The following is a 26,678-nucleotide window of genomic DNA, read 5'->3' as shown; positions in this document are numbered from 1 at the left end:
GAGCTCAAAGATCCAGAACCAGAGTCCAGAACCCGGTCCACCAAAACAGACCACATGACTCCATCTTTACTTCATACTTTGCAAACATTTTAATGATTATTTTTTTTGGAGCATACACATTTGAAAATATCTGTTTTACCTCAAACTGCAACTTGAGTTAAATAAATGTTTATAATAATATACAAAGAAAATACAAGAAGGAGAGCGTCTTCAACCAGCAGCCTCACAGGTCACTTCTGACCTCTGACCTCTACAGCCGCTCACAGGCAACCCAAAAAAAAAAAACAACCGGTCGCACACGGAAACAAAAAGCCATAAAATAATAAAAGAGGAGGAGGAGACAAGCTACGAGTCAAACAGGCACTAAACTGAGGAGGAGGAGGGTACACACACACACACACACACACACACACACACACACACACACACACACACACACACACACACACACACACACACACACACACACACACACACACACACACACACACACACACACACACACACACACACACACACACACACACACACACACACACACACACACACACACACACACACACACACACACACGGAGGAGGAAGGAGACGAAGGGTTCATTTAAGTCTGCAACATAAATCCTCCTCCTCCTCCAGCAGTCAGTCAGCTGGTTGTGATTGGCCGTCTGATCAATCACGCTGCTGGGTTGGGGGTGGGGTGGGCTGGGGGCGGGACTTAAGGAGCATGCTCAGTGTGGTGGTGGAGGTCAGTTGAGGTGGAAGCCTTTCTCCATGGTGGCGGCGAGCAGACGCTCCCTCATGATGTCCTCGGAGGAATACTCCGGAAGCTTCAGGTAGTGAACGCAGGTGTTGACTGACGGGTAGCTGGAGTCGGTGGCATCCACCTGCAGACCAATCACAGGCGTCAGCCAATCACAGCGCAGGACACAAGACAAGCTCCACCTCCACATGGATGTGTCAGCCAACAGGAGAAGAGTGCGTTCCTACCTTCCTGACGATGGTGAGGCGGGGGTGCAGGTTGGCGAGGCCACCAGGGGGCAGCGTGGAGCAGCCGGTGGTGAACTGCAGGAACGCCTTCCTCTCGTCAGACGACATCCCACACAGGACTCGCACGAAGCGCAGGAAGCCGGGGCTGGAAGCACAGGAGGTCAAAGGTCACACGGAGAGACACAACGCACCTCCACCCGTTTGTGGAAACGTACCTCCACCTGTCTGTGGAGACGTACCTGTCTCTGGTGTAACCCAGCTTTGGTTCTGTGTAGTTGATGATGTCATCAGCAGTCCAGGATGGTGATTGGTTGCCGCAGAGGATCATCTGAACCTCCTTATGACTGAAGGAGCTCAACTTCTCCATCGGAAACACTCGATTGAATCCCTCTGAGGAGGAGAAGAAGAGGAGGAAACAAGAAGAGGAGGAGGAAACAAAAAGATGAGGAGAGGAAACAAAGAAGAAAGGAGGAAACAAGAGGGGGAGGAGTGGATACAAGGAAAGGAAACAAGAGGAGGAGGATCTTGTCAGCTGATCTGATCTGGATTTTTCATAGAAAAACAGCCAGTTTCTTTTCGTCATGCCGACGGCGACGCACAGGAACCAGTGAGGCTCATGGCGTGTTTACCTCTGAAGGCCTCCATCTGTTTCTGGATGCCGGTGTGCATACAGAAGTCAAACATCAACTCCACGTACTCCTCCGCATTCTCCATGGTCACCATCTACAGATCACATTCAAAGATCACATGGTCACATCTACAGATCACATGGTCACCCATCTACAGATCACATGGTCTACTTCAGGTGTGTTTTTACCTCGTCGTCTCCGTTTGTCTTCAGATCCACAGCTGAGAAGCCGTGAACCTTGGAGGACGGACAGAACTGGAAGTTCAACCTGAGGAGACGAGAGGCAACGTCAGTCACAGCAACGTCAGTCACAGCAACGTCAGTCACAGCAACATGACTGGTTTCTACAACGTCTTGGACCAAAAAAGTTGACAATGAACGCTATAGAAGTATATAAAAGTTGACAATGAACGCTATAGAAGTATATAAAAGTTGACAATGAACGCTGTAGAAGTATATAAAAGTTGACACTGGACGTCGTGCATTTAAAGTGGACACCCAGGAAAGGGGATCAGGATCAGGATCAGGAAAGGGGTTTACCCGAGGTCCTCGACGCTGAGGGGGGGTCCGGAGCCCAGCGGGTTCCTCAGCATCAGGTCCTGCAGTCTAGTGTTCTTCTCATCTTCAGATAAACTCTTACTGGCCAGAATCTGCCTCCTCTTTACAGCCAGCTCCTTCACCTCCTTCAGGAAACCCGCCCTGCAGGAGGAGAAGGAAGAGGAGAAGATGAAGGAGGAGGACAAGAAGATAACAATCAAACACGTTGGGACTACACCTGTAGTACACCTGTAGTCTACACCTGTAGACTAAACCTGTCCTCCATGCCGTCTCACCTGTGTGGGTTGACGAGCTGGAAGTCGTCCCAGGTGAGGATGCCGTGGTACCAGGCAGGCGGTTTGGGTTTTGGGGGGTCCATGATGAACTCGGACTTGGAGTCCTCGTCGAAGCTGCCCACAGAGTAGGTCTCCTGGCTCTCCTCGGTGGACGCCTCCGACTGCACCTCGGACAGCAGCAGGAAGGGCTGCAAGTGGGGCCTGTCGGGGTCGTGACCCTGCGGCGAGCTGCGGCTCTGGTACAGCAGCTTGCTCATGTTGGACTTGATGTCCCCCATGCAGAGCAGCTTGAAGAAGGGCTGGGAGACGGGCAGGTCCACCAGCCGGTTGTCCTGGATGCACTTGGCCAAGAAGACGCCCAGGAAGTGGAAGAGCTTGGTGATTCGCTCCAGCTCCTCGCTGTCCTGAGGGAACGGCGCCGGGAACAGACCGCAGGAGCGCTGCACGTAGAAACCGGGAGGCTTCAGACCGCCGCCCAGGTCCACCTGAAACACAGAGACCTTGTGAGATCACAAGAAACCGTTTGGGCCCCTGAAACGAACAGGAAGCTGTTGTTGTGTCCCACCTGTCGGGACTCGTCGTCGGGGAAGTCGTCGTCACACAGCCAGATCCCCAGTGACGTACGCTGAAACTCCGCCGCCACCAGAGCGTAAAACTCCAGAGTGGGACCGAGACCGGTTCCCTCCTCCCCCTGAAACTCCACCTGGACACACAACACACAGATCTGCTCAACACACACTCCAGCTTGTCTAGTACCAGGATGCTTCTCTAGGACCGGGATGCATTTCTAATACCGGGATGCTTCTCTAGTACCGGGATGCTGGTCTAGTACCGGGATGCTTCTCTACTAACAGGATGCATTTCTAGAACCAGGATGCTTTTATAGTACTAGGATGCTTTTCTAGTATCATAATGCAAGAAAAAACATGCAGCTATTCACGAGGCACTGGAATAATTGATACAATAATCTTCATTTAGAAAAGAGAAAAGGAAAGAAAGTATCCGCTTTCAAACGGAGTAAAATCTGCTGTTTGATACGATCGAAAGCTCCGGAAGAAGTGAGTAAGAGGACCTTGAGTTTAATTTCATTGTTTCCTAACAGAAAGTAACTTTTAGGGCCAATCTAATGATCGCACGTGAATGTGTTATGGAAAGAAACACGATGGTAAACGTATGACGGAGGCCTCACCTCCAGCACGGACTTCCTGTCGGCGTGGAGCTGCATGACGGACTCCGCCCACTCCATCATGGCTTCTCCTCGGGGCACTTTGACCCGCTCGTGTTTGAGCCGACCCACCCTGAACTCGCCGGGGTCGTCCCGCCGCACCGTGGTGGACGGCCGAGAGCGCTCCATGGTCGCCTCGCGCCGGTTCTGGAGCCACACGATGGCCCTGCGGACATAAGGTCAGAGGTCAAGGTCACAGGTCTGGACTGACCAGGTCCAGGGAGGTCATCATCTCATCATATTACAGGTTTATTTTAACTCTACTATCATTAAATATTTGTTTTCGTCTCATTTTAGTATTTTTACGTGATGTTTTCGTTTTGAATTCATTAGTTTGTTTTATTTGTCTCCCATCTGTTTTATATGATCGTATTAGTTTATAAATGTGGTTGTTTTAAAGGAGGGACAGATATGAACGGATTTCTTTGATCCATCCGTTTATGTATTTGCTCAATGCAGCGCGATATACATGTTCCTAATATCTGTGTGAAATCATTTCTGGGGGTTTTAAAAAATTCTTTAGATAATTTAATATGTGCCTAAGCTTGAAAATTGATGCTCAAATAGTAATAATTCAAGTTGTTATTATTATTATTATTATTATTATTATTAATATTATTATTAATAATAATAATAATTGTTATTATAATTGAAATCAAAAGAAAATTCAAATTAAACAATATATTTTCCAGGTCTTATCTAACCTTTGGGTTTTATCTTTTATTTCTCATCTTTAATTATATCTTTGTGACGGTAGAAATATATAACAGGAAATACAGAAAAAAATCGGACCAGGGACGAGTCTAAACCACGAGACCACCAGACGGCAGACCTCCGGCCCCCCTTCAGACTCACCTGGAAGCTCCGAACGCCGTGCAGGTGAAGTAGAGCTGGCGGGTCTCGAAGGGGATGAGGAAGGGGCACTTGGAGGTGAGCTGTTCACACCAGTCGGGCAGAGCGCTGCTGGCCAGAGCCAGAGGCTCCTGGGAAACCAGGAAACAGTCAGATTAACAACGTGCTGCCTGGCAACGCTCCGTAGACAGGAAGTGTCTCCACCACTCACCTCGATCTGCTGCAGGATCTTGGTGGTGATCTTCTTACTGGTGAACTCCTCCGGAGACGCGTTGAACTGCAGCTCGTCAAAGTCTGCACACGGAAAACAAATACAGTTCAATCTGCCGACTGGAAGTTATTTACATTTGGGTTTTTTATTTATTTATTGTGGTTTCACAGGACTCCCGTTCTAAAATGGGAACATTTCTCTACTTCTTTAATAGATAACTAGAGACCTGATTCGTTGTCTTAATGTGGGAATTTTTTTTTAGGGTAAAAAGGTTCAAATTTGGCAGCAAATCCTAATAAGAACATAATATATATTATTATAAAAATAATATAATATAACTGGAACAGAAACTGAACCACAAGTAAACAAAAATGTAAGACTTTCTAATATAACCACAACAGTAAACAGTCTGTGTGTGTGTGTGTGTGTGTGTCCCTACCCTCCTGCAGTGTGCGTGCGTTGGAGGTGCCGTCTCCTCCGATAATGTAGAGGATGCGCAGCAGCTGCAGGACGTCCTCCACCCCGCAGGCGTTCTGGCTGCAGCCCGCCTTCGCCTGCGCCATCTCCCGGGCAACACACAGGATCTCACTGCTCTGATTGGCTGAGAGCGAGCTGGGGCTCAGACCACCAGAGCGACTCCCCGATATGCTGATACTGTGCTCACACAAGTCCTAGAGGGGGAGAGGAGGAGGCTTCTTCAGGTGTGACTAGTGAGGAGTTCAGGAGTTTCACTTCTTGTAGGAGTCATGTGACCGATTCTGTTTACTCCAATAATGCCTAAATCATATGCTTTTCATTATTTCGTGTTGGTCTCCAAGTTTCTGTAGAGACAGCAGTGACGTGTGTTGACTCACCATCTTCCCGCTCTCCTTCTCTTTTTCTGCGTCCTTCAGCTCTCGGTACATTATCCTGCAGGACCAGACAAACAGAACAGAAAGGTCAGACACATTGCCGGCCTCCCTCCCTCCCCCCTGCCTCCTCCCTCCCTCCCCCCTGCCTCCTCCCTTCCTCTCTTACGTGTATGTGGGCTCCCAGATGCGTCGCAGTTTGTCCGTCTTCACGGCTCCATTGCAGGAGAGCTGCAGCAGCCGCTGGACGTAGTAGAAGATGGTGGACTTGTAGTTGGAGAGAGGAAGCTCCACCTCCCGTGTCGTACCCAGACCTGCCACCTGGACACACACACACACACACAGACACCATCAACATTCTTGAAACCTCACATCTTACAAAGCTAAGTGTGTCCACGAAAAACACTTCTTAAAATGTCGTTCTATGACATTCTATAATATATTACAAAAATATGCGAAGACATTTTTGTGGGGAAAATAAAAAAGTAAAAAAGGTCAAACGACATTTTCCTGATAAATTCAGCCACTTTGTGGTCATGTGATGCTGGTCGTCTTACCTTCAGGGTGAGAGAGAGATGAGGAGAAGGAGCACACTCCACCTCCTCCTGAACTTCTGAACGAGGAGTTCCTGAAACAGGAAAGTTTTCATGTTCATCATTATAAGACTCACTGGTGTGTGTGTGTGTGTGTGTGTGTGTGTGTGTGTGTGTGTCTGTACCTGGCTGGGGGATCTCCAGGTCGGTGGTCTGCTGGACGTTGGTTCTTCCTGGTCTGGGGTCAAAGGCCGGGACCAGAGCAGAGAACTGTCTCTTCAGGACAAAGTCGTCGTCCCACGTCCTCCTGCGTCCTCCTTTGGTCTCGTACTCCTCCTCCTCCTGTGGGACAGCCGCCACACACACACACACACACATCACTTCCTGTTACTCACAGCTCATGCTGCCAGGCAAGTATTATAAATAAAAAACTCAAATAAAAAAAAAAGGGTCTATTACCAGGACCTCCTCGTACTCCTGGTCCTCCTGATTGTCGTCTTCGTTCTCGTCATCGTCGTCGTCGGGCTCGGGGAGGTCCTCCTCGTCGTCCAGCTCAGCCAATAGCGTGTTGGCACGACAGCTGTCCAGGAAGTCTGCAGGATGTTAAAAGAGGGAGGGAGGGAGAGACACAAAAACAAGTAGTATTACAACTACAAGTACATGAACACAGTATCGGTGTGTCCCGAGTTTTCATGTAGAGAAGCAGAAAATAAAGTATGAATAAACAACGTGATGTTTGAGCTGCTAATTGGCTCTGATGTGATGTCAGAGAGTTAGACGGCAGGTTAGCTGAAGCAGGCTGTGTGTGTGTGTGTGTGTGTGTGTGTGTGTGTGGTCACCAACCATAGAGAGAGAACTCGGCCTCCTGGCCCGTGTCACTCTCGCTGGACGTGGACGTCAGGCTGGTGGTCAGCGTGTTGCTTAGCAACTGGCCCACAGACAGACCCGTGGTGGCCGTGGCTACGTTATTGCTGCTGGTTACTATGGAGGTTGACATGGTAACGGTGGAGGTGGTGCCTGTGGTGGTGAGGTTAGGAAAGCTCTGAGCGCCCATGAGAGGAGAAGCTGCAAACAAACAAACAAACAAACAAACAAACAAACAAACAAACGCGGGCCGGTTAGTTTGTCACAAGCCAAAGAGACAAAAGCAGCACCAGGTGAAGCTTGTTAAGATCAGTCAGCTGACTTTGAAACAGCTGCTGATTGGCCGGAGGACGCTCAGATGGGATAAAGAATCTCACTTCTGTCCAAAACAAGCAGACTCAAAAGAAGCTTGTTGATTTAACTTCCTATTCTTTTTAATGCAGAACAACAACCCGACTTAAACAGCTCATTAAGTGGACAATTAACAGATTTATTACCGGGGAGAAATGCATGGCAGCGTGATTTAAAGTTATTATTGTTAACACGTTTCACTTCACTCGGGTGCCAGACGACAGTTACATTGGTCAGTTATTATTATTATTATTATTAATATTTTTAATATCGTAGTTTTGGCCGAGCTTCTTCATCTTTGTAACAAACTACAAAATTATCAAGAGTGAAAATCTGAAATTTAAACTCACAAAAAGGAGAAAATAACCAGATCAACTAGTCTTTAAACCAGAATACAGGACGATAGAAAAATATTATTATTATTATGACTTTTCCTGTTATTTTTAGGAACTTTTAATACAATTCCATCCATGAATATATTTTTTTAGCAATCATCCATTCAGTGTTAACTAGGGGTGTGACGATACACTCAGCTCACGAGACGAGACACGATATTGGGTTCACGAGAACGAGACGAGACGAGATTTTAAGAAAACTACAATGACAAAATATATGACTGGACTAACAGACTTTAATTTAACAGAGTTGCACATGCATTTTGAAATATTTTATTATAACTCTTTACATGCATGATGTAAGCATGATCTTTTAATAAACTTCTTCTTTCACAAATTTAAACTGAAACTAAAATTTATAAAAGAAAAGAAAATATTTCTTTTTCCCAAGTGTAAATATGTGCAAAACCAAATCAAAGTTCTACTTTGTCAATACAGGGTGCAAATAGTGCAAACGGAGCCTGACCAAGTATGTCATGAACAACATGCTGCAACTACAGCATCTTCAGCATCTCTGACATCGCAGCTGTCAAGTGTATCAATGCTTCGGGAGTCTTATCTCTGGGCTGGTGAGAGCTGCTGCTATGGCAGCTTGCTGCTCAAGGTAACGAGCCAGCATATCCAACGTGCCCGTCATTAACTTGTGTGATGGTAATTGTAGCCGTTTCTGCTTGGACATTTTCACCGCGGTAGCCGCTGAACTACGATGAAAAAAAGCAGTCACACGTCTCACCCGCCCGAGCAAACGAGCAACGCGGGGAAAAACCGAGGCCAGCTTGGGTTGCAAGATTTATAGTGTGCGCAAAACAGATGTGCGACTTCAATCCCGCGTCGCTCACGGTCACGTCCATATTACGCGCATTGTCGGTAACAATAAGCGATGCCGTGGTTGGGTTTTTTAAGCTCACAGTCAGTAACAGCTGTCTGTAAAACCTCAGCTATGTATAGCTCACAAATCTCGCGAGACAGATTGTTAACACAACGAGAAATATCGTCGACTTTAATCTCGCGATATCTGGTGGCACGAGATCTCATCACACCCCTAGTGTTAACTCTCCCTGATGCTTAGTCATGGTTCCTGGTGTCCTGGTCTTCACCGTAACCCTGCCCAGCGTGTTGGTGTTGTTGTGTACTAGTATAGTGTACTAGTATAGTGTACTAGTATAGTGTAGTAGTACTCACTGGCGGTGCTCATGACGTTCCTGCCCAGTGTGTTGGTGTTGTTGTGTACTAGTATAGTGTAGTAGTACTCACTGGCGGTGCTCATGACGTTCCTGCCCAGCGTGTTGGTGTTGTTGTGTACTAGTATAGTGTACTAGTATAGTGTAGTAGTACTCACTGGCGGTGCTCATGACGTTCCTGCCCAGCGTGTTGGTGTTGTTGTCGCTGCTGCTGCGGCTCAGGTTCATGTTGTTGGTGGCATTGGTGCGTGACATGTTGGGGGCACGGCGGACGAAGGACTCCATGAGGCTGGCCTCGCGTGACGACAGGTTGGGCACGCTGGCGCTGGAGCTCATGGGGGCGCCGGCGGCCAGCAGGGAGCTGACGGACAGCCGGGCGTTGGCCGCCGAGCAGAGAGGCCTCTGGGACGGCGCGTCCTTGCTGGACGACTCCGACACGGAGCTGACATCGGGGGAGCTCACGCTCACCAGCCCCATGGAGATCGCCGTCGCCGGGTCCGTGGACGAGTCCTTGTTCCTGGCCTCATCGCCGGGGGCAACGGGCGTGTCGGCGGTGAGTGTGCCAGTGCTGGACGCTGAGCCAGACCCGCCCTCCGCCGCGGAGGACAGCACAACGATGGGCTCGTGCTGGTGTCCGTCAGGGCCGACCCCGACCCCCGTGACCCCCCCCACCCCCGAGCCCTGGTCTAGCAGCAGCCCCTCGGCCCTCCTCTCCAGGCGCAGACCCCCCATGCCCGGCAGTCCGGCGGAGGAGCTCAGGCTGATGTCCGAGGAGGAAGCCACGCTGCAGACGGAGCTGCTGCTGCCCTTCCTGCTGGAGGAGCCGGCCCCGCCAAACGACGTGGCCCCGCCCTTGTCGGGACAGTTATTTTTCACCAGGCTGCTCCACGACTGCTGCTGCGAGGAGGAGGAGGTGGAGGAGGACGACGAGGAGGTGGTGGTGGCGGTGCCGCCGCTGGCCGCCGGAGTCACAGAGGGTCCCACCGTGGAGGAGGCGGGGCCTGAAACAGTGGATGAGACAGGTTTGGGTGACGGCGCTGTGGCAGCCGACTCAGGGTCGTACCCTGGAGCAAGCTTGAGGTCAAACTTCCCTTCAGCGCCCATACGGTAAGAGTTAGAGCCGCCGGCATCCCAGGTTACATCAATCCAGCCTGGATGGACAGAGAGATAGGAGGGAGACGCACGGATGGATGTCAGAGACCCGGCAGAGAGACAGAGACAGACAAGGATAGACAGACAGGCAGAGGGAGGGAGGGAGAGACAGAGGGAGGGAGGGAGACAGACAGAGGGAGAGACAGAAATAGACTGAGGGAGAGAGGGAGAGACAGGCATAGGGAGAGAGACAGACAGAGAGAGACAGACAGACAGAGAGAGACAGACAGAGAGGGAGACAGAGAGACAGACGGAGACAGACAGATGAAGGGAGGGAGAGACAGGCAGAGGGAGAGAGACAGACAGAGGGAGGAACAGAGGGAAAGAGAGGGAGTGAGACGGACAGAGGGAGGGAGAGACAGACGGACAGAGGGAGTGACAAAGAGAGACAGACAGACAGAGAGATAGATAGATATATAGAGAGAGACAGATAGAGCCAGAGAGACAGACAGCAGAGAAGTAGCTAACAGTCTCCACACTGGACCAGAACGCTGCACTTTAAAGTCACAATGAAACCAGGACCCTGTTTTTCATTTCACTGGTCAAATATCTAGTATCTATATATCTTTATCTGATATAGTCAAGTATTAGATGAATATGAAATATATGAATCTGTATCGGTATATTAATCTGTTAACATATATTAACATTGCCTGTCTGGATAGTTCTGCTTTAAAGATGAATCTGTCGACACGTTTTAAAATAAACTCCACTAGAGGATTCAGGTCCAGGTGGCTCGATGAGAGAGAAAAAATATGAAGACGGTCACAGAGAATGACAATCAAAGCCGAAGTAGAAAATATTTCTGGCAAATGCAAAAAAGCTTCAAAAGGCACAAGGAAAGAAATTAAACTGGGAAACAATAATAATCCTGGTGTGTGATTTTTAAATGATAATCGACATCGGATCCGAGCAAAAACACAGAAACACCCAACGAGAGGAGCGAGAGGCGAAGAGGAGGAAGGAGGAGGAGGAAGGAAGGCGTTTGTTATTTCCTGCATCGGCAAAAATCACAACTTTTACTTCTCAACAGCGACCGTCCAGGTGACATTCTGCGACTGTTGGTCGGTTAAAGAGTCACTACGACTGCGAGACAGCAGCACGCCGTCGACGTGTTACAAGTTAGAAACCTCTCAGCTTCTCAGAAAATGGAGGAGACAAATCTCCCAAAATACAAGTATGACAGATAGTCCAACACAAGGCCCAATAACTCCTCTGTGTATAGTTCAGTCAGTCACTGCAGGCTCCGCCCACAACTGCTGACAAAACCAACCGTGGACGTAGCATCGGCTAGAGATAGGCTAAGAAAAGAGCTCTCCTCCGCAATTATTATTGCTAACAGCCACAATTAAATATATCCTCCCGACTCAATTAAAGTGGAATCGATGATTCAGCTGATTGGAAATACGACCGCCGGCGCCAACACAGATGGATGTGAGGTTTCCATCACATGACCCAGAGGTCATGTTAAAGGTCATGGGAGGAGAAGTTCAGGGAGAAAAGGGTTAATGCAGAAATGTTCTTCTGACGGGAACCTGCTGATGACACGGATCCTAGAAACATGGATGTGACTGTGGGAAGACTTGTGAACCAGCAGCAGGTAAACCTACACGTGTGCCCACGTTCTTGACTGTGTGTCATATTAAAACTACTGAGGCGTTAGACAACCGACAACAACAAATACCAGTTTTCAAATCTTCTCCCGGAGTGCCGCCTCGGCGTACTGACTCCGTTAACAGAACCTTGACACAAGAAGATTAATGAGCCGTCTGGTTTGATCCCCTGAAGCCGCCGGATGAAAGATGCGTCTTACCGTTGTGAGCCTCTCCGGTGACCGTGCCCTCGCCGGCCGGGTTGCCGTCCTGGTCACGCCACTTCCAGTCGATGCCGCGGACCACCCGTGCCCCCGGGACGATGTACTTCATCACCTGGGAGCGAAACAGGCGGCGCTGGCGCCGTAGGTTGGCCTCCGCCTCCTTCACAGCTTTACCTGAGAGAGGAGGACGGATAGGTTGGTATCAAACATTTAACCGACGAGGGATCGTCTGATCATCTGATAGAGAGGTGACGTAGTTTGAGCACAAGACGCCAGCGTTAAACGTTTCATCTGATCTTGATTTTAAAATGTTCCACCGTTTACTCTGAGAAAGAAATTATTTTGTGAACATCTGCACTCAAGTTCCCAACATTTGGGCGACACTGAAGTTACAGAAAGTTAAGTAAGTATGCATGTTGTCCCCGCCTGTACATCTAATCACTGATGGGTGCTAGGCTACACTAGCATTGTAGCTGCTCCATCAACACTCCAAATAAGGTCATCTAGACATAAATACAGCAGAGACCTTGTTGTTTGGACCACAGACAGACTCTGGGTTCTCCACATAGTCTGGTCTGGTCTCTGGACTAATGTGAGCTACTATCGTAGGCCTCTGGGGGACCACAAACACAGGAGACAACATTTGGTTCCTCCATTTAGGATTTAGCGACGTCAGGACAATGCAAAACAATTTTCTTTTGCATGGAAACCGATCAAATTGGGCGATACCCCTGGTACAGGTGTACACGGGGGCCCCTGTTGTGAGGTCTGATGGCAGACAAGAAGTGGTGGCCTTACCGAGCTGGTCCTCACAGACGGCGGTGACCGTGCCGTACAGCTCGAGTCCCGACAGAGACAGGTAGTGAGTCTGACCGCTGGCATTCTTCCCCATCTGTTTGATCCGGATGTGTCTCCAGCCCTGCTTCTCCTCTTTGGACGGATCCAGAGGCCATGTTGCCGTAGATCTGAGACAAGACATATTTTCTCCATTTATTTGGAGGATTCATTTCTCCCACTGATTATAATTTTGCAGATAAAATTGAAGACCAAAGTTGATTAATTGATCAGTTTCTTGGCACCAAGAGGAAAGTCGTACCCCGGTTCGTTGAGGCTGCAGTCGTCTACGTGGGTGTAGAGGGTCGTCCAATTCTGGCCGTCCTTCGACACCTGAAACACCCAGTTCCTCAACGCAGAGCGGCCATAACCCCTACAGGAGGAGAGAGAGTTAAGAGAATTACCTGGGGTGTCTCAGGGTGTGTGTTAGGTGTATTACCTGGTGTGTCTCAGGGTGTGTTAGGTCTATTACCTGGCGTGTCTCAGGGTGTGTGTTGGGTCTATTACCTGGTGTGTCTCAGGGTGTGTTAGGTCTATTACCTGGCGTGTCTAAGGGTGTGTTAGGTCTATTACCTGGCGTGTCTCAAGGTGTGTTAGGTCTATTACCTGGCGTGTCTCAGGGTGTGTGTTGGGTCTATTACCTGGCGTGTCTCAGGGTGTGTGTTAGGTGTATTACCTGATGTGTCTAAGGGTGTGTTAGGTCTATTACCTGGTGTGTCTCAGGGTGTGTGTTAGGTGTATTACCTGGTGTCTCAGGGTGTGTGTTAGGTGTATTACCTGGTGTCTCAGGGTGTGTGTTAGGTGTATTACCTGGTGTCTCAGGGTGTGTGTTAGGTGTATTACCTGGTGTCTCAGGGTGTGTGTTAGGTGTATTACCTGATGTGTCTAAGGGTGTGTTGGGTCTATTACCTGGCGTGTCTCAGGGTGTGTTGGGTCTATTACCTGGCGTGTCTCAGGGTGTGTTGGGTCTATTACCTGGCGTGTCTCAGGGTGTGTTGGGTCTATTACCTGGCGTGTCTCAGGGTGTGTTAGGTCTATTACCTGGCGTGTCTCAGGGTGTGTTAGGTCTATTACCTGGCGTGTCTCAGGGTGTACGCTGAGGGAATGACCCAGAGACCGAGGTCGACAGCGAACCAGGCGTTCTTGTCGTCATTGGTGTGGCAGTTGAGGGCGGAGCTATCCCGACTCAAGATGTCTTCCAACCGTCCATAGGGAAGGTTACGTCCTTCTGATGATGTCACCACCACCAGGCCATAAGCAGCAGGGTTTACCCACTCATAGGCCGTCCTGAGAAGGAATGAGGAGTGATTAGATAAGAATTTTAATTAAGGGCCAGCGGTGTCAATGCTCCATAGGTTTTGCACATGTAGCATGAGACATGTGGAGCCAATTAAATAAGGATTTATAGTTTGGCGTTTTGGAGCCTCTGCTCTTACTTGGCGTTGGTTCCGACCCAGTAGATGATTCCATTCTCGTCAAAGTCGTGTTGGTGTCTGAACGTGAAGGTCTGTCCTTCCCTCAGCTTTCTCACGAAGACAAAGGATGAACGCTCAAAGTCGTACCACTGCTTCGCCACCTGGGGGAAGAGGAAGGACAGGTTAAAACCGAACCATGAGTAGAGGTGAGGGTTTTCTTTCAGTCTCACTGGAGGCTGGGTTTCGTGCTCACCATCTTCAGCAGGTACTGCTCCAGAGACTCCACGGTGGCGAGCGGCTCCATCTTCAACATGCGACCGGTCCGGTCGATCAGAGCGGTCTCACCGGGTGCTCGCTCCAGACGGAACCGCAACCTCCTCGTCAAGATCTGGCGAGCACAAACACACCATTCAGTTCGAGTTTCCCCCCTTCCGGAACAGGCAAGGAACCAGACCACGGTGCGACTCACCTGCAGGTTGTATGAGGATCCTGGAGTGTCGTACAGGTGCAGAGGTAGACGTTCTATTGACTCCAGAACAGCTATCAGTTTACGGATTAAGGCAACAGCTGGTCGGCTGCAGGAACACAAACACAGTTCAAGTTCAATCTGATAGTTTGAGACAAGAACAGATATCCTTTATTAAAGCCCCTTCACACCCACAGTCCATCCACAGACCCTGGAAGTCAGTCTCATGCCATCTCTGGACTAATGTGAGCTACTATCGTAGACCTCCGGGGGACAACATTTGGTTCCTCCTATTAGGATTCAGTGACGACAGGAGGACGATCTCTACACTGACTTAGAGACGTCAACAGAATTTCTCTCTCTAATATTTGAATATATAAACATTTGCATTGCAGCGACTTTGTCTGCAATGATACCACATGAAAGATTGACTCTGGGTTCGTGGGTGTGAAGGGGCTTTAGGGTCAGGATGGGAAGATGGCAGCTGGTGTTTTACCTTTCATCGTCTTCATTCTCGCTGAAAGCCGCCTTGAAGACATTGATCCTCTCCATTAAAGGCTTACAATCATGTTTCAGGTCCAGTTCAACACTCTGCACAGTCGGACACAAAGGCTCACGTTACATCCAAACATCAACTTCTCTAAGGACGCTTCCATCCTGTCAGTGTGATCAAATAACCAAACTTACATTATTGAGGACAGTGAACAGAGCCTGGACCAGGCCACTGCTACACATCTCATACGGAGAGATTGTGTTTTCATCCTTCAGAACTACGATCAGGTTCTCCAGAGCCGTTTTCATGAGGTCCCTCCACGTGTTCTCCCCTTCAATACACTGAGCACAAAACAAGGCTTTAATGAGTCCTGGTCCAGAGTCCTGGTCCCTCCAGGGTTATGGAAGTGTGTGTGTTTGTGTACCTGTCTGTTGGTGTGCAGCTCCCAGGCCGACTCCAGCTGCGTGGAGATGTTCCTCAGGGTGACCACCACTCCTCTGGGCATGCTCTCCACAGCTTTGAAGTGATCGTCGTACAGCTCCCTCGCCATGCTCTTCACCTTCTGCTTCGTCTTCTCCAGCTTCGACTTCAGCTTCCTGCCTCGCTTCCCCGTCCAGCCCGTCACAAACTCCGAGCCTGAACGAGCACACACACACACGGCAACATAAATTCAGATGCCAGTTCTGGTGCAGGAACACATCGGGCTGTCTCACCAGGTGACCGTCTCTCTCACCCAGCGAGGTCTCGGCGGTGAATGAATGTTTGGTTCCTCTGTTGGACTCAAAGACGAAGCCCGGCAGGTCTTCCTTCAGGATGGTGGCCTGCTGTCCGTCTGAGTTGTGGATGGCGATCTCTCCTTCCTTGAGGCAGGTCAGAGACCAGTTACCCACCGTCAGCTTCGTGGAACCCACACTGGACAGGATGGGCTGACTGGCGGTGACCGGTTTCACCTGACTCCTGGCACGCTGCAGCTTCTCCAGGAACTCACTGCGAGACTCTGCACAAGGAGAGAGGAGGAGGAGGAGGAGGAGGGGGTGAGATGGGTGGGAGCAAACAAAGAAACCCAGTAAGAGTGTTGGCGGTCAGCGGTCTGTACCCGAGCTGTCCGACCCCCCCTCTGGACTCCCGCTGGAGTACATGGTGGCCAGCTTCCCGTCCAGGATGAACCTGAACCAGCCATTGGAGCCGTTGGAGAGCTCCAGCGCTGCAGCATCCGACCAGATGTAGAGACAGTCCCTTCCTCTGATGATGGACCAGTCTTTCCAGTGGTACGGCTTCCCCTGCTGGATCTCCCTTGCGTCCTCCTGCACCTCCTCCTCCTGCAGGAGGAACCAACTCATTGAATTGGAGTACATTATACAGCACAACATATACACATCATTTTCATTGTCTTTTAAAAATAAATTAATGATTAAAATAAATATAAAAAAAGAAAAATAAATACGTTCATAATAAAAAAATATATTTGATTTGATTTTTAATGTAAATCTATTTTATATTCCTCCTTTGGCATCAAAAGTGCTTAATCAGTGTTTTGAAGTTTTAAACATGAATAAAAAAAGGACGAGAAGGGACTAGAAGTTAGCCAGCCCCACACACACCCACCCACACCCACACCCACCCACACCTTCTCCGGTTTGGCTTCGTCCTCGTTCTCGTCGTCGGACGCCGGTCCAGCCAGAGTGGACACCTTGTTGATGACTCCCAGTCGAGCCAGCTGGTCGAGGAAAACGTCTCCACCTTTATCCACCAGATCTCTGATGATCTGCAGGGCCAGGAGGTGACCGTCGTCATCGTCCTGGGACACAAGAGACACGGGTCAGGTCTATCGTAGCCATGACGACAAGTCTCGACCTCCGTAAATTATCCCTACAGAGGTCAAGTCCCGCCCCTTCCGGTGTCCCCCCATTATATCAGAATAAATATCTTGTGTGTGTTCCGATGTGTTCCTGCAGCAGAAATGGCATCTGGATTTATGTTGCTCTGTGTATGTGTGTGTGTTTGTGTGTGTGTGTGTGTGTGTGTGTGTGTGTGTGTGTGTGTGTGTGTGTGTGTGTGTGTGTGTGTGTGTGTACGTACCTCCTGGTCCAGGACAGTAGCAGTAATCTCCACCAGCACAGTGGGAAGGTTGTGTCCCGTCTCGCTGTCACACACCTCCTTCAGCAGGACTTCGCTGCTGTAGTGAACCATCTTCCTGATCAGAGCCAGACTGGCTTTCCTAAAGAACACACACCATAGAAACAAACACACACCTCATCAGGAATAGTCATTTATCATCTTCAATACTTTCAACAAAGAAAAAGACTTGTGGTTGTGTCTGTTCCCATTGTTCCCGTCTCTGTTCTGTGATTTATATTCCCAAAACATGCAATCAAAAGAGGTGTATACCTTATAGAAGGCAGCATGGTTTGCTGAAAGGTTTGTGCAAAAACAGGCAGAAGTCTCCTCAGGTAGATGGGAGCCATTTCTGGGTCTCCTTTGGGCTCGCTGCTCTCCTCCTCCTCCTTGTTCACGTCCTTCTTCTTCTTGTCGTCGCCCTTGTTCACCGGACACATCCAGTCTCCTGCAACACACAAGCAGCTCCTTGTTACCTCAGACTAGGAGGAGGAGGAGTACTAGTATTAGCAGCAGCAGCAGCAGTAGTAGTAGTAGTAGTAGTGTGTGTACTAACCAGGGGACTGCAGTATAGCCACCACCTCACTGTGTCCTCTCTCCCTGGCCTTGTCCAGAGGAGTTTTCCCGTCCTCATCTCTCAGGTCGGGGTTTGCTCCGTGACGCAGCAGAGTCTACACACACACAGACACACACGTTATTAGTCAGATCTACCAGCTCCAGGTGTGGCAGTGATATCACAAAGCTGTTCATTCACACAGTCAGTGAGTTTTTCCTGTCCTTCCTGTATTTGTCAGTTTAAAGTGCTGTGTGTTACCTTGGCTACTTGAGGGCGACCAAAACAGGCAGCGTAGTGTAGTGAAGATGACCTCTGACCTCTGTTGACGTCCGCCCCCCTCTCACAGAGAAACTCCACCTGGAAGAGCAGCAGTGATTCATGGTTAGAGGTGTGAGAGCAGGTCCGTCGTTGTCAGACTGCGTGAAACGTTCACCTAAACTAACCCTTATTTTACTCTCATTTCTATTCTTTACCATTTCCTGCGTGCCGAAAGCCGAAGCCCAGTTGAGAAGCGTTTGTCCAACGTCGTCCATGAAGTTCACCTCAAACGCTGCAACAGAGAGACGGGAGACAAGAACAACCTTTACAACACGACGGCAGCGACAACGTGTAGCTTGAATGAGGTGGAAGTGTCTCCCAAACAGAGTCTGGAGGGTCTTAGGAAAGCCTTTTATTTTTCCCCAAATCCCATGTTTTCTGTATTCATTTTTTCTGCATAACCATTTTCTTCTCCATCAAATGGTCTAATCATGTGGTTGATTAATCAAAATTAAGAAATGTACTAGTAGTTCTAATTCTGGTTCCTTGTCATTCAGAGACCATGAACAAGTGCACAAATATGCAAGTGTCGTGCAATCATTTATAGAGGAGTCCAGAGAGCTCTATGACTGTGTTGGGATACGGAGGGAATCCTTCCTCTCCGTGTCTCTGTATCGCAGCGCGTCAGCGGCGTTCTCACCTCCGGTGTCGATGGCGTCGATCAGGGCGTCCGTGTCCTTGCTGCGGATACAGTCGATGAGCTGTCGGTGGGATCTCTCCCCAGAACTGTCCAGGCGTCGCAGGCCGGGGATCCGACCCGTGGACCCCGCCGTGGACTTGGGTAGGGCCTTCCGCCCCTCGAACAGGAGGACAAGCAGGAGGTCCACCAGCCGCATGGTGTCCAGCACGCAGCGCTCGTCTCCTCCCAGGGCGGACTCCATGGAGTCGGGCAGGGCCGAACGCAGCAGGTCCTGCAGACCGGAACCCAACGTTAGGGTTAACAACAACAACAACACCACACAGTGGTTTCCTGTCCTGGACTCACATGTGTGACGAGCGGCGACCCTCGGCACAGCGTGGACAGCAGGCTGACGATGGTCGACACCTGGTTGCTCAGTTTGGAGTCCGGAGCGGAGGGGGCGGCGCCGGTGGAGGTCCGGCCGGGCTTACAGGAAGAGGCGGGGCCTGACACCGTGCCGCCAGCCGCCGCCATGCGGGACAGCAGCTCTTCCGTCAGCCCGTGTTTGGCTAAAGGGGCGGGGTCCACGCCGCGGCGGGTGAACCTGTCGGCCAGAGAGGCGAAGCAGCGCAGAGCGCCGTCCGACACCTGGGGTGGGGGGGAGACAGGAAGCGTTAGTTCTGCAGAGGGACCCGGCTGCTGGAGCACAGAAGCAGTCCGGCCCCCCTGTACCTGGTGGTCTTCATGTTTGAGGAGGCTGGACAGGGACTCCACGCAGGTCTCCAGACTCGAGTCCTGCGGCTCCATCTTGCTGCAGAGCCGGGACACCACGGCCATCGCCGAGTGCAGCGTGTCTTTGTGGACCAGGTGGCCGCTGTCCCTGATGAAGCTCAGCACACAGTTGAGACCGCCGGCCTCGAACACGGCGCCGGACTCCCTGGTGCAGATCAGCTCCAGCACCTAGGTGTCACACACACATACGCGCAACACACACACGTTAGCGGTGTCCCATACCAAAACTCAATCGTCACCAGCCTGCAATGAATCTTGGGATATGTTGGGCCATTAAAGATCCATCAGTTGGATCCTCTGAACCAGGAGAAGTGAGCCACACATCTGGGCTGCATTCAAACGCATCTTTGAGGCCGGACGCCCTTGTCTCGGCTGCTGGGACGCGTTCGGTCCTCGGATGCAGCTTTTAAAACTGTCCAACAGGACGACTCTCTGAAGTTAAATTCACCACGTGTCACACTTTCCTATATCAACATAGTCTCCAACCGGGGGACGGACAGGGGGACGGACTGGGGGACCGACCGGACGTCCAGGAACTATAGCGGTATATTAAACCCAGATCTGACTTTCTTCCAGCTGATCTCAGTTCTGTTTCGTTGGCATTTCATAGACGAAAAGAATAAATTCATTCTAATTAACTCCTCTCCACAGCGGATCTAAAAACAGCACAGACATTTAAAAAGACACAAACAAGCGACCTCAGCTATTCAGTGTGCACCATTATGTGTAAAAAAGAGAAGATCCAACCACACCTGAAACATGTGGGCTGAATGAAAGAGATCCTGTGATGCGTATTAATAAACTGGAATCACATGGTTGGAAGCCTCCTGCTTGCGGTTTACGTCAAGAACACAACAAACAGAGGAGCAGGCTGATCTTGGATCAGTAGTTAGCCTCAGTTAACCTCCTGTTATCTGCCATATAATATAAGGATTTCCAGCACCCGTAACAACCCTGGATAAAGAGCATGAGTGTCGTCACTTTCAGACAAAGTAAATAACGTCTGGCATGTCCAGAACAAAGATGGCCGCCCTCCTACCTTCACACACTGCTCGGCCAGGTCTCTGCTGGTCCTGTTGTTGAGCTCCACCACCACCAGGCGGTTGCACAGCGCCTTGATGGCCCCGTCCACGCCCACGATCCTCCGGGTGCACTCTGCCGACACGTCCAGGTAGTAGGTGATGGCTCGGGCCGTGACCTCCAGCACGTTGTCCGGGGCGCTCTCGTCCAGGAAGATCTTACAGAGAGCCGGGAGGAACGTCCGAGGGGGACAGCTGGAGGACAGAGAGGTGGGGGGAGCCAGCATTAGACAGGCAGACAGACAGACAGCCAGGCAGGCAGACACACAGACAGACAGAACTCACGTCTCGAAGCAGCGGTCCACGTTGTCGGACATGAGCAGCAGCATGCAGAGCTGCTCCAGGGCGATGAGCTGCATGTCCCGCTCATCGCCCTGCCCCATCTGCAGCCACTCCAGCAGGGTGTCTGGGTCCACGTCGGCCATGATGGCGAGCCTGCAGGGACCGCAACACACATCATTCACTCTGGACACCCCAGGTTCAAAAAATCCCAGCAGGCACTGGGCCTGCCTTGTTCTTAAGTACATTCACGAGATCACAAGTTTTCAGGCCAAGGACCATAGAGACCCCCAATTACATATCATATAATGTTCCTTATTAAACCGGCCAATAGTACTGTATCTAGACCTCTGGGGGACCACAGACAGTCTCTGGTTCCTCCACATAGTCTGGTCTGGTCTCTGGACTAATGTGAGCTACTATCTAGACCTCTGGGGGACCACAGACAGTCTCTGGTTCCTCCACATAGTCTGGTCTGGTCTCTGGACTAATGTGAGCTACTATCTAGACCTCTGGGGGACCACAGACAGTCTCTGGTCCCTCCACATAGTCTGGTCTGGTCTCTGGACTAATGTGAGCTATTATCTAGACCTCTGGGGGACCACAGACAGTCTCTGGTTCCTTCACATGGTCGTCATCACCTGACCTCTCACCTGGCTCCCCGTTGGCTGCCCGGTCTGGCTCAGCGCCCAATCACTGCTCACAGTTCTGTCGCTGTTTGGGACTCATCCAACCAACCGGAGGGAGGCAGAGAGAAAACACGGACGAGGAGGAGAAGAAGACGTCGCTCACTCCCGCAGGGGCTTCTGGGACATGTAGTCGCTTCAGCTGCAAAGACAAAACAACAGAGACTTTTAGTGAAGGGACACCAGAGGAAGAGCGAGACTTCATCGCCCCGAGGAGTTCAAATGAAAGGAGGAGTTAGTGACTGTAGGGCAGAAGTAGAGAGGAGGTTTAATAACAACACACAACATTAATATGGACTCAAACAACTGCAACGTGTTTGTGAAAGCAAGTGTATAATTGTGTAAGTGTATCAGTCCAAAGCTGTTCAGGTAGGATTTACGTTGCTGCCAGACGGAGGCCTACCCAGACCGTGTCCAGGTGGTCTGAGCTAATAAAACAACAACGAACAGGCCGGCAGCAGGAAAACCATCCAGGCGGCAGCTCGTGTCTGTGAGGAGGGAGACGATCTGCTCAGCTAATTGATCTCTTTGTTGTCGCCATGGGAACATGAACTCCTTCTCCAACAGCTCCATTGGTTCACATACAGGTCGTAAATCATGCTCCTAAATGTCCCGTTTACATCCCTGAAACCAACGTAGCGATGGCACGACGTCATTAACGACATCATTTACGGCCGTGTTTGGTTCAACTGTCTAAAACTGTCTAAAACTCAAAAGATATTAAGTTTAATACGCCGAGACCTGGAGACAACGAATATTTGCCAATTTTCAAAACAAATAATGGATGCATTTTTCAGGGTTCCTACACCTTCTCCAAAGTCAGATTCAAGCATTTTTCGAGCATTTCAAGGTGCATTTCCATGCTTTTCCAGCACCTTCCAGCTGTGGTAAACTCCATCTTTGTATCAATCCAATCCTCAGTATTCAGTCTACTTATTATGTCACTTGTTCATCACATTAAATGAGATGTTATTGTCCTCTAAACAACCAACATGATGTTTGGAGACAGCTTTTTACAGAAGGACCACAAATGAAAGGAAAACGAATTCCATTAACAGATCCACAGAAATATAATCACTAATTATTTTCATCATCTGTTCATCATCATAAGTCATTTTTCATAAAGAAATGTCAGAAAATGCTGTTTTCAGTCCCTCAAATATGGAGATCTTCTTTTCTCTGTTCTATCATAGATGTCATCACATAGAACACACATTTCTATACCTTTATTCTAAATCCAAGCACCTTTCAAACCCTGTACCAACCCTAATTTGAGTTGACCTACTGCACCTCAATGTTAATAACCAGGTGGAGGCAAGCAGCCCTGTTGGGTGGCGTAGCAGTGCAGCACGGCATGCTGGGAGTCCGATTCTAAGTTGATTAGCATCTAATTTGAAGCCAAGTGGCCGGTCTGTCTGTGAGTCCGTCTAGAAACAGGCCGAGGACAGATCCTCTTATCAGTAGATTAATCCTCCTCTTCCTCTTCCTCCTCCTTCGTTTTTTTTTTTTTTTATTAATTTGATTAAATGAATACATGTTGCAGATGATCCTTCTGGGTTTTCGTAGACGTTCGGTCTGGATTTCAACGCCGTTGAGGTAAAAGTAAACAGGATTTATAGAATATTATATTTATTGTCCCGTTTTCACGTGCTTGTTCATCCTCTCCTCAGCCATCCACAGTTTCTTCTCCCATCGTTCCACAACCCCGAGGCTTCTCAGACATCTGGCTGCTGCCTCCGGTTACGCTGCACCAGACTTGAACAAAAACCCACTTTGCAATATCTTCTCTTTATTTTCCTGCAATAAAATATTGCAAAATGACAAAATACAAGAATGTCCACCCTATTCTTTTGCACATTTTTAAAATTCACTTTGAGAGCTCGATCTATTAGTCCGTGTCCACGTGGCAGAAAGGTGTCTGCAGGGTGCTGCTTCATTGTTTCTATGGCAACAGTATCCTGACAATACTCCACCCACTGTTGTATGACAGACTATTATAGCCCCTTTGCTTTTTATTATCTATTTGCTTGGCCTTTGTTGTTTTAGTGCTCAGATGATTATTCAGCATTTTTATGGTTCTTCTGTCATTTTTTAAGCAGATTTGCTGATAATTTAATTTTAAAATGTGCTACTTAGGCTCTGATTCAACCGCAGTCACGACTCTCTGCTCGGAATTTTCTTCATTGTTACTTTATAAAACTTCAGGGAACTTTTTTATTTGTTTGTTGGTTCAATGTGAATTAAACAGATGCTTAAAAGGAATTTCAACAATGTTTTGTGTTTTTTTTTTAAAAAACTGCAGACGAATACCGGTTTCAAATATCGGTTATCAGTCTCCTAGATTAGTAATTATCCGTATCGGTCGACCCCTCACACTTCGTTTGATCACTTGTCTCCTCGATCTGACAGATGCTCCGTTGGGGAAACTGGTACAGTGATACGAGTTCAATACTCGGAGTCCGATCTGCTCCTCTGACGGGCATCTCCGTCTCCACTGTGATGGTTTCTGTCTGATGAAGCCCAAACAAGCTCCGCCTCCATGTTCTGGAGTGACATCACCAGAGCTTTTTAAACTGGAAAAAGCTCAGAACAAACAAACAAAAGGACGCTGGGTGAAGCAGGTTTTCTCGAGCCGCTCTCTGCTTATCACACTCAGAAAAATATAACTACATATTTGTGTCCAATCCTCAGTATTCTGTCTACTTATTATTGTATCCAATCTTCAGTATTCAGTCGACTTATGTCACTTGTTCATCACATTAAATGAGATGTTATTGTCCTCTAAACAACCAACATGATGTTTGGAGACAGCTTTTTACAGAAGGACCACAAATGAAAGGAAAACTAATTCCACTAACAGATCCACAGAAATATAATCACCAACTATTTTCATCATCTGTTCATCATCAAGTCATTTTTCATGCAGAAATGTCAGAAAATGCTGTTTTTCGGTCCCTCAAATATGGAGATCTTCTATCCTCTGTAAGAGCATATATGTCATCACATAGATCATATATTCGAAGCACTTTACTGCAAATTCAAGCCCTTTTCAAACCTTGAAAACACCACTCAAATTCAAGTGTTTCAAGGATTTCCAGCACCCCTATACGAACCCTGATTGCAACTCAAAACAATCTGCTACATACATACAAAATATTATTTTCTCACCAAAACAATGAAGTGCGCCTCATCAAAGACTACTTTCACATTAAAGTGGATTATTGTATGATTTCATGAGTGTGTCCCTGAAATTCTCCCGGAGACCCCCGAGGTTGGCCCCCGGAGTCTCAGCGATCAGCAGCCGCTGTGTGAACTGTGACACGAGGCCTGGTGGAGGTCGGGACCCCGTCTCCACGACCCACTCCAACTCCAACAAACCTCCTTTGTTTGGGACTTCAAAACTTGCACAATGTCACAAACGCGAGTAAACAGTGGACGTGACGACACGGTCCGTATGCAACAAAGCTAGCTGCGTGACCCCGAAGTTTCATCATGTCTGCGGGGACATAAGGAGCCTAATTATTCCGTCAGACACAGCAACATAAGCGGATAGAAGCAGGGGGACGCGTCGCTGGCGACGTTAAGCCCCCCGGCGAGCTGTCCAACCGACTACACGGGCTTTTAGCTCTACCAGCTCCCTAAGCAGTACGCTAGCTGTTAGCTTCAATTAGGATCTACGATGTTGTCAGGCCGGTAAAACACACTGTAACTACGAGGAAATGTCACACACACAAACAACCGTAAATCACAACGTCGTTAGACGAAAACACACGCTGGTGTGTTATCCAGCAAAGAAGTAAATTAAAAAGGCAAAGAGAATGATGTTGATGTCAGCCGGCTAGCACCGCACTTAGCTGCTCTAAATGCTAACGTTAGCTGGAGTAATAGCATCGTCCTCGGGGGTGTTTTTTGTGATAATTATATTACCGACAGGAAACCGCCGCTGCTGAACAGTCTCACCAACACACACAAATGTTACCACGAATGTGTGCGTTTTTACACGTTTAATGTCTCACTTTGTGAGCTAGCTGTAACCGAGGCCTCCGACAGCAGACGCGAGCCGCGGGGCTCGAGTTCCGGGAGGACCGACAGGCCGCGGCACAGCCGCGGCGGACGGAGCACCACGAGCGGCGGCGGCCCGGGCTTCGCTTCTTTACCTGCGGGATGAAGCCACTCACCGTGTTTTTCTTTTATCGGCACGCAGACTCTCAGCGGCGACGGCGCGGTTTCAGATCTCTCCCGATCCAACGGACGGCCGAGGCGCTGTGTGTGTATCGCTGATGCCGCGGGGTTGAATTAACGCATTCCCATTTTCTTCGGAACTGGTGTAAAAGGTCAGAGTGGACGGCAAGGCGATAAACAGAACACAGCGGACCGAAATGGAGAGCCGAGCAGCAGACGGCTCTTGGTGCGTTCAGGTGCTAGTCTGGGGCTCGGAAATACGGATTACCACAACGTTTACATTATTTTTTGTTGTTTTTGTTCGATTTTCATCAGTGGTGGGAGTCGTACTGAATTATAAACGTTACTCAAGTGAAAGTTTTAGATTTGCACAAATAGTTTTGCAACATTCTGCACTAATTATACAATTTCAAATATATTACGGTGCATCAATGTTATTCCTTGTATGTGAAAACAAACTTGGCAATATTCTAAATGTGTTCTTCTGCTTCTTCTTTTCCTATATTATCCTGTTTTTATATCTACAATATATGAGCGTTTTAATGTTCGTCAATGTGTTGCTGTTTCTCGTTGCTTTGTATACTTCTGTAGTATGTATTAAAGTGCTGCATTATACGTTTCTATGTGTACAATGTAACTACAATAGTCAGACAAATACAGTCCAGTCAAAAGTACAATATTTCCCTCTGAGATGGAGTGGAAATATAAAGTAGCAGAACATTAAAATACTTAAGTAAACTTCAAGTCATTTAATATAAAATTAATATGCCTGTGCCCTTCTGTGTAATAAATAAAAAATGAATTGGTCAGATTATGAGATCAAGAAAGAAAAATGTACAGTTATCAAATTTACTGAGTTTCATTTCAAAATGAACCAAATAAATGATGTAACAGTTATAAGATTGTATTATTCAACCGTCAGTCCTGATGTGCACATTAATGCGCAGAAAAACAGCTTTTCTGAATGTC

At 48.8% G+C, this 26,678-nt stretch overlaps 1 protein-coding gene across 3 annotated transcripts; it reads right to left on the bottom strand.

Annotated features, from left to right (window-relative positions):
- Window positions 1-65: 65 nt before the first annotated feature.
- On the bottom strand, window positions 66-25,919 carry hectd1 (HECT domain containing 1). Of its 3 annotated transcripts, none has more exons than XM_084013007.1 (44): window positions 25,706-25,919; window positions 21,495-21,669; window positions 20,848-20,997; window positions 20,523-20,757; window positions 19,424-19,651; window positions 19,058-19,339; window positions 18,713-18,983; window positions 18,228-18,304; window positions 18,013-18,111; window positions 17,755-17,869; window positions 17,472-17,646; window positions 17,163-17,301; window positions 16,711-16,881; window positions 16,180-16,402; window positions 15,817-16,080; window positions 15,508-15,719; window positions 15,278-15,424; window positions 15,087-15,181; window positions 14,594-14,699; window positions 14,378-14,512; window positions 14,146-14,285; window positions 13,784-13,996; window positions 12,972-13,082; window positions 12,674-12,840; window positions 11,873-12,049; window positions 9,066-10,058; window positions 6,960-7,181; window positions 6,576-6,709; window positions 6,302-6,458; window positions 6,141-6,211; window positions 5,753-5,904; window positions 5,590-5,644; window positions 5,175-5,406; window positions 4,736-4,818; window positions 4,528-4,655; window positions 3,637-3,838; window positions 3,013-3,150; window positions 2,448-2,932; window positions 2,155-2,313; window positions 1,804-1,882; window positions 1,616-1,709; window positions 1,226-1,376; window positions 987-1,131; window positions 66-883 (listed from the first exon to the last, which is right to left on the bottom strand). In XM_084013007.1, exons 3-44 carry the CDS (start codon window positions 20,985-20,987, stop codon window positions 746-748), a joined length of 7,740 nt encoding a protein of 2,579 aa, XP_083869133.1. In that variant the 5' UTR covers window positions 20,988-20,997; window positions 21,495-21,669; window positions 25,706-25,919; the 3' UTR covers window positions 66-745. The 3 variants fall into 3 exon arrangements, with proteins under 3 accessions (XP_083869133.1, XP_083869134.1, XP_083869135.1); XM_084013008.1 differs by having other exon boundaries at window positions 9,066-9,908; window positions 25,706-25,918; XM_084013009.1 differs by lacking the exon at window positions 6,960-7,181.
- Between the last annotated feature and the right edge of the window lie 759 nt (window positions 25,920-26,678).

This window comes from Eutrigla gurnardus, assembly GCF_963514095.1.
Source record: "Eutrigla gurnardus genome assembly, chromosome: 7".
Taxonomy (NCBI): Eukaryota; Metazoa; Chordata; class Actinopteri; order Perciformes; family Triglidae; genus Eutrigla; species Eutrigla gurnardus.
Note: the sequence above shows the minus strand (reverse complement) of the source record. Positions and strands in the feature narration are given on the sequence as shown.